At 57.9% G+C, this 6,388-nt stretch overlaps 1 protein-coding gene and 1 long non-coding RNA gene across 4 annotated transcripts in view; one reads left to right on the plus strand and one right to left on the minus strand.

Annotated features, from left to right (window-relative positions):
• The window catches only part of LOC116654294, a 17,871-nt gene extending 15,289 nt beyond the window's left edge, over positions 1-2,582 (minus strand). The window contains exons 1-2 of the long non-coding RNA XR_004309434.1: positions 2,569-2,582; positions 1,687-1,692 (exon numbers count right to left, since the gene is read on the minus strand). This is a non-coding gene — a long non-coding RNA (uncharacterized LOC116654294). The remainder of the gene's footprint in view (positions 1-1,686; positions 1,693-2,568) is intronic.
• Positions 7-5,931, plus strand: LOC107322831 (CMP-N-acetylneuraminate-beta-galactosamide-alpha-2,3-sialyltransferase 2-like). 3 transcript variants are annotated; one of them, XM_015881334.1, is made up of 7 exons: positions 7-2,123; positions 3,038-3,286; positions 3,454-3,644; positions 3,767-3,946; positions 4,304-4,349; positions 4,655-4,774; positions 5,123-5,931. In XM_015881334.1, the coding sequence occupies exons 2-7, from the start codon at positions 3,050-3,052 to the stop codon at positions 5,432-5,434; spliced, it is 1,086 nt and encodes a 361-aa protein (XP_015736820.1). In that variant the 5' UTR covers positions 7-2,123; positions 3,038-3,049; the 3' UTR covers positions 5,435-5,931. The 3 variants fall into 3 exon arrangements, with proteins under 3 accessions (XP_015736820.1, XP_015736819.1, XP_015736821.1); XM_015881333.1 differs by lacking the exon at positions 7-2,123 and adding an exon at positions 2,597-2,839; XM_015881335.2 differs by lacking the exon at positions 7-2,123 and adding an exon at positions 2,600-2,839 and having other exon boundaries at positions 5,203-5,931.
• Positions 5,932-6,388: the final 457 nt, after the last annotated feature.

Genomic DNA, 6,388 nt, shown 5'->3' on the forward strand with positions numbered 1-6,388 from the left:
AGGAGGGGAAGCAGCCCGGCAGGAAGAAGGGTGTCCCGTGCTCAGCCCCTTGAGTTGGCCTCTCTTCCCTGAGGGCTCTTTCAGCTTCTGATGGATGCACCGTGTGTTGCTGTTTGCCCTGGGAAGCCCAGCTGCACGCTGGCAGCCGTGGCCTGTGCATCAGCCTCCCTTTGAGGCCCTTGAAGTGCAAATGTGGGTAGGATGATGTGAATTGTAGCACTGGGAGTGGGGAGGAGGAGATGGCAGCAGGAGGGCTGCAGGTGAAGGTGCCTCAGGCCCAGAGCTGAGCCCCAAAGAAGGAGCTGGTTGCAAAGAGGTAAAGTCACTCCCACTGTTTCTAAGCAGGAATTGCTTCTTAAGTCTTGGTCTGGATCCAGCAGGGGTTGAGTCCTGTGCTGCAGCACCTGGGGGCTGGGGCTGAGCCCGTTCCCCGGGGCTGTAGCGCAGAGGATAGCTGCAGGCACTGCCTGCTGGTGTGAGTGCATCACATGGGTTTGTGGGCGGGCATGTGAATGAAGGAAAAGGAGTCAGATTAAAATGGATGTGCCTTCATGGCACAGATCTTCTGCAGATCTGGCCTTCCTAAGCCAGATTCTGGCTTCTGACAACAGGTCCTTTTCTCTAGACTCAGACAGCACAGAGTAGGTCTCCTGTTCCTCCAGAGAACATTCTTGGCTGTCCTATCACTGAATCACAAGACAGCAATCATTGGAAAGCCCCAATTGAAGGAAGAAGCAGCAGATTAGTGGGCAGAGTTGTAGCTAGGAAAACAAGCGGCCAGGGCGAGTCAAAGCATCCTCCAACTTGAGCCAGTTGGAGGATGACAGCTGACAGTTCCTGTGTGGGCAAGGAAGACATGGGCTTCATCAGGAAAGAGCACTTGTGGGAATACAAGGACTGTACAGAGCAGCAGCTGTGGAGCAAGATAAACAGCATGGGAAGCATGGACACCTCTAGAAGAAGAAAGAATGGCTCGTGGCTCTGCTCAGATAAGTGCCCACATGAATGGCTGAAGAGTGTTTGTGGAATGTTCTGTTGACACGTAGGGCTGAGTGGGAAAGCTAGAAAGAGCAAACCTGTGAAGGTATATAAGTGATGTGAGGACTTATAATGAACGATTTGGATGGTTCATGTCTGAGACCATGCATCAGATGCTGCAGCTCTCTCAGATTCTCCCTCGTTCACCTCTGGGATCTCTAAAACACTGGGGTACATTTGGTGGGGAACCTCTGACTATTAAGAAACTGAAACGTTACTGTGGGTATAAATCAGATGATGGGAGAAGAGTGGCCAGAAATGGGAACTTTGAATTCTAAGAAGACAATGGCTCTATTAATTTTATTTTGCTGTGTAGATAAGTGGGATGGAATTGCATGTGTTAACTTGTTCTTTATGTTGTGAAATGATGCTGCAGGGCTCTGCTCTCTTCCCCGACTTCCCCTTCCTGCAGCAGCCATTGCAGCTGACTTTGAGTTCTGCAGAGTGTGGGAGTGTCATCTCAGTGTGGGACTGTCACCTCCACCCCGCGCTGCTTAGAGGCACTTCCTCCAAAGCAAGTGGCCCTGCGCACAGTTGGGTGTCTCAGCATCCTTCCATCCCCTTTCCCGTCTGTGGGGATGGGGAGCACATGGAGGTACCACTTAGGGCTGAGTGAGGACAGGGTCAGATCTGCAGCTATTGCTGCACCTGGTGCTGTGTCTGCAGTGCAACCCTGGGCCTGAGCAAGCCCCAGAGGTGCACTGGGGTGCTCTGCGCCTCCACCTCGGCTGCTGGGAGGGGCACAACCCACGTCGGTGGGCTCAGTGCTGGAGGCCTTGGGGGTGCAGAGCCAGTGTTGGGCAGCCAGCCCAAAGGAAAGAAGCCTTGGGGCTGTTTTTGTATTGCAGTGACTTTGCTTCCGCCACGCTGGCAGCGTTTCGCTCGCACTTCCTTCCCCCCCAGCTCACACTGGTGACATTTTGGTTGTTCCCAGAAGAGACAACAGGCTGCAGCTCCTGTGGCCGCCCAGCACCGGCCCAACCTCTTTCACCTCTCGCAGGTCCCACACCTCACACCTCTGCACCGAGCTGACATCTGGAGCACTGGTTGTGCTGGGCACGCTGACACTGCAGCACGGTGAGCAGGTATGTGTCACACTGCAGAACTGGGCAACGGGGAGACAAACCGAGAGCCACACATGTCCCCATTGCCAACACAGAGCTGTGAGGGGGCTGCGGGGAGCACGGGAACCGCCAGGGTGGGACGGGGTCCGTCCTTCTGCTTCCACAGCGAGGTGGGGAATCCCCAATTCTGGTCCCACCGTCCTGCCATCGCCCTGCGCGGGGCATCGACATGCTGAGCAACTCCGGGCCTCAACAGAGCCCTTAATGCTCTGGCTGTGGCTGTCAATGAGTGCTTTCAGATGGAGGACGGGGAGGGCACACTCAGTTCGGCGCTCTGACGACAGCTGTGCACACACACACACACACATACATATACACACATGCACACACATATATACACACACATACACACACACACACATACAAACACACACACATATATACACACACATACACACACACACACACACACAACAGGACCACACACACATACACACACACACATATATACACACACACACACACACACACGCTGCGGTTCCCCCTCCCGTCCGTCCCTCCCTCAGCGCGGCTCCCCCTCAGCTCCGTGTCGCGGCGGCTGCGCGGTCGGTCTCTCCGGGCTGTGGGGTGGGAGCCGCGGACCGGAGCGGGTCCGGGGAGAAGATGCGGTTCCGCTCGGCCGCGGGCCGGGTCGCGGTGGCCGCGGATGCGTCGGGCAGAGCGCGGCGCGCAGAGCGGTACGTGCTGCCGGCCCGGCCCTGCGCTGCGGTACCGCGGCGGTGCCGGCTGTGGAGCGGGAGGGGCGCGGAGCGGTTCGGACGGGAGCCCATGCCGGGCTGCCTCGGGTGTGCGGCGGGGCGGCTCGGCGGGGGGGCGGCAGGCCGGGCGGGTTCCGCACTGATGTCCGTGTGCCCGCCGTGCCGCCGTCCCGCCAGGTGCTATGAGGGATGCGCTGCCAGAAGCGCGCTGTGCTGGCGCTGTTGCTGTGCGTGCCGCTCGGCCTGTGGCTGCTGTTCCGGGCCTCCATGTCCGGCCTAGCCCTCCCGCCGTCCCTCCCCACCGTCCGCTGCTCCGCCGGCGCCAACGCGTCCGCCTGGTTCAGCGCCCGCTACGACGCGGCCGTGCGGCCTCTACTGACGGGCCCGGCCCACGAGCTGCCCCCGGACGTGGTTCAGTGGTGGCTGGTGAGTCGGAACGGGCGGCAGCTCGCGTCTCTCCCGGGCTCCTTTAATCTGCTGCCGGCAGGTTTCACGTGCCCGTCGCCCCCGTCCTTCCCCGCGACACCCAGGGGAGGAGCGGGGCTCTGCACCGCTGCGGTTGACGCTGCCCGTCCCTGCCTGTGCTCCCCCAGACCCTGCAGGGCCCCCCCAGCACCGCCCCGCTCCAGAACATCATCCAGAATCTCTTTGCCGTCCTGCCGGCCCCGAATGGGAGCGTGTGGGATCCGTCCGGCTGCAGGACGTGTGCCGTGGTGGGCAACTCGGGGCGGCTGAAGGGGTCCCGCCATGGCCCGCAGATCGATGCCCATCACTGGGTGCTGAGGTGGGTGACACCGATGGCTCACGTCCTCTCCTACCTGCTGGCCGGGGGCACCTGGTGTTCCTGCCTGGCGGCCACATGGTATATGCCTTCATTCTAGGACATGTCTTCCCACTGTCCCCTAGGATGAACAGAGCTAAGACGGCAGGTTTTGAGGTGGATGTCGGTGCGAGGACGACACATCACTTCATGTACCCAGAGAGTGCGATGAACCTCTGGCCTGGCGTCCACCTTGTCCTCGTCCCCTTCAAGCCACTGGACCTGAAGTGGGTGACCAGCGCCTTTTCCACAGGAGAGCTCACACAGTGCGTCCCCTCAGCCATCCTGGTGCTCTGGGAACAGTGGCTCTTGTGTTGGAGGGCTGGGGGCATGGCCTGGGGGATGAAGGGCCCAGAGGACTTACATTCCTCTGCACTGCAGTTTGGGGAGTCTGGTGCCCACCTGCCTACACAGGGCTTGGGCATCCTGCATCCTGTACCCTCATACATACTCTCATGAGTGGGATGGAAGCTGTCCTGGCTCTGCCTCTTCCCAGGGCCGGGCCATGGGACAACACAGGGTCAGCCCAGGGAGCTGCAGGTGCTGTGGCACCAGGTGTTGGTTGTCACAGCAAACCATCTGCCCCTGAAGGAGCACTCACAGTTATCCTCTGGCTTTTGCAGCACCTACACAAGAGTGAAGCAGTTCATCAAAGCTGACAGAAACAAGGTAAGGGCTGGGCAAGCATTCAGCAAGCACTCCCTGCCTGACATCCCAGTGCTAGGGCTGTGGGAATGAGAGGCTGATGGCCACCAGTGACTTGGAGTGGCTGTCAGATGTGAGGTGGCCCTGAAAGCATCTGCAAGGCAATGTAGGAGCTGCTGCCAGCTCCTCTCAGCCAGGCCAGGACTGGGATCATTCTGTGGGAAGTCAGCAGCAAGTGGGGTGGGGGCAGAGCTGGGGACAGCAGTCCATACTGGGGGCAGGAGCTGGCTGTCCTGGTTGCAGCTTGTCATGCTTCTAACCCCATTCAGGTGCTGATCTTGAGCCCAGCCTTCCTCAAGTACATCCACGACCGCTGGACGGAGCACCACGGGCGCTACCCCTCCACCGGCTTCACAGCGCTGCTCTTCGCCTTGCACGCCTGCCAGCAGGTGAGCACAGCCAGCAGCACCACACACTGCTCAGCCCCATGGGCACTACCTGGATCTTTCCACCACTGCACCAAACATGGGGAGGTGGTTTTCCTTGTGGCTATGGAAGGTTTCCTTTGTTGTAGTGTCTGTCACCAACTGGCATTTTGCTCCCCTTTCCCTGGTGCACTGTCTCACACTGGATGCAGCACCTAGAGTGGGTAGGCAGTCATGGCCCTCAGCTGCTGGCCATGCTCTTGCTGGGGGAACCCAGGATGTGGTCAGCCTGGCTGTGTCACCTCATTCCCAACTGCTTCCCCAATTCCTGGTGCTTTATGCTCAGAGGACTTCTCCTGCCCTGCTCCCCAGATACAGGACTGCACACGGCAGGTACTCACCTTGGGTTGGCTAACTGCTTGTGCAGTGATGGCTCTGCTGGCATGCCACAGGTCTCTGTGTTTGGCTTCGGAGCTGACAGCAAAGGGAACTGGCATCACTACTGGGAAGAAAACCGCTGGTCTGGAGCCTTTCGCAGGACAAGGGTCCACGATGCTGATGTTGAATTCAGCCTCATCCGGAGACTGGCAGATGAAGGCAGAATATTATTCTATCAATGACACACACTCAAGAAACGAGGCCAAGCTGTTCGCACAAGAACTGGCAGCTGCAGCGGCTCTTTAGCTTGCTTCTGCCCCTCGCTGGCCGGGGCAGCCTACGCTTGGTGTGTGTTGCGCTGGTCCCACTAGCTCAGCGCTGCGGATAGCAGTGAGCATGAATGGCAGTGGAGCTCTGCTGAGCCTGGGAGATGCCTGTTGCAGGTCCTGGGCTTCTCCAAAGAGGACATGGAAGGGCAGGAGTGGGGCTAACTCTGTGCTTTCAGAGCCCACAGTTCAGGTGTTACACAGCAGAGCTGCTGTAACCGGACAGTGTGCACACAGCCAGCTGCCAGTGCAGCTCTCAGGGCATGGAGCTGAGATTTCCACCCTCTGAAGGCACGTGGGAAGGTTCGCTGCTGTTCTTTGGGCAGGTGGGGAGTCTTTACAGAACTAAGGAATATATTTTTATATTGTACCAAAGGAGAGTAAGAAACAAAAAACTGAAGCACGCTACGTCAGAACACAGCAGAGATGAGTTAAGCTGAAATGAAGCGTTGAATAAACTTTGACAGCACACGCAGATCTACTGCTCACATCTGTTTTACTTTCTCAGTCCGTAAGGCACTGATGGCAGACCCTGAATCCCTCCTGACCAGGGATGGGAGCAATCGCTGCCCCACACCTCGTTTGTTTTGCTAGTGCTGGTTATTTGGGAAACACGGTGCAACATTCCAAAGCTGTAGCCAGTCCACGTGGATGCTACTAAAGCAGTTGCAAAGGCAACAGGTATTCAGATGGTTTCTGAGGAACGTGCAAAGCATGGGACTGCTCAGAGCCCTGCTCCACCATCTGTGCTGCAGAGCACAGTGAGCAAGAGAGCAGCCTGTTGTTTCCGTTCAGTCACAAACACCACTGTCCTTGAATCAGATCCAGCTTTTCCATGCCTGAATCACACTGATCATGTGGAAAAGCACCACATTGGTCACAAGCTCCCATTGTAACTGCAGGAACACGTTACCACTCCCTGAGCTATTAACTT

The sequence above is a fragment of the Coturnix japonica genome, chromosome 20 (assembly GCF_001577835.2).
Source record: "Coturnix japonica isolate 7356 chromosome 20, Coturnix japonica 2.1, whole genome shotgun sequence".
Lineage (NCBI taxonomy): Eukaryota > Metazoa > Chordata > Aves > Galliformes > Phasianidae > Coturnix > Coturnix japonica.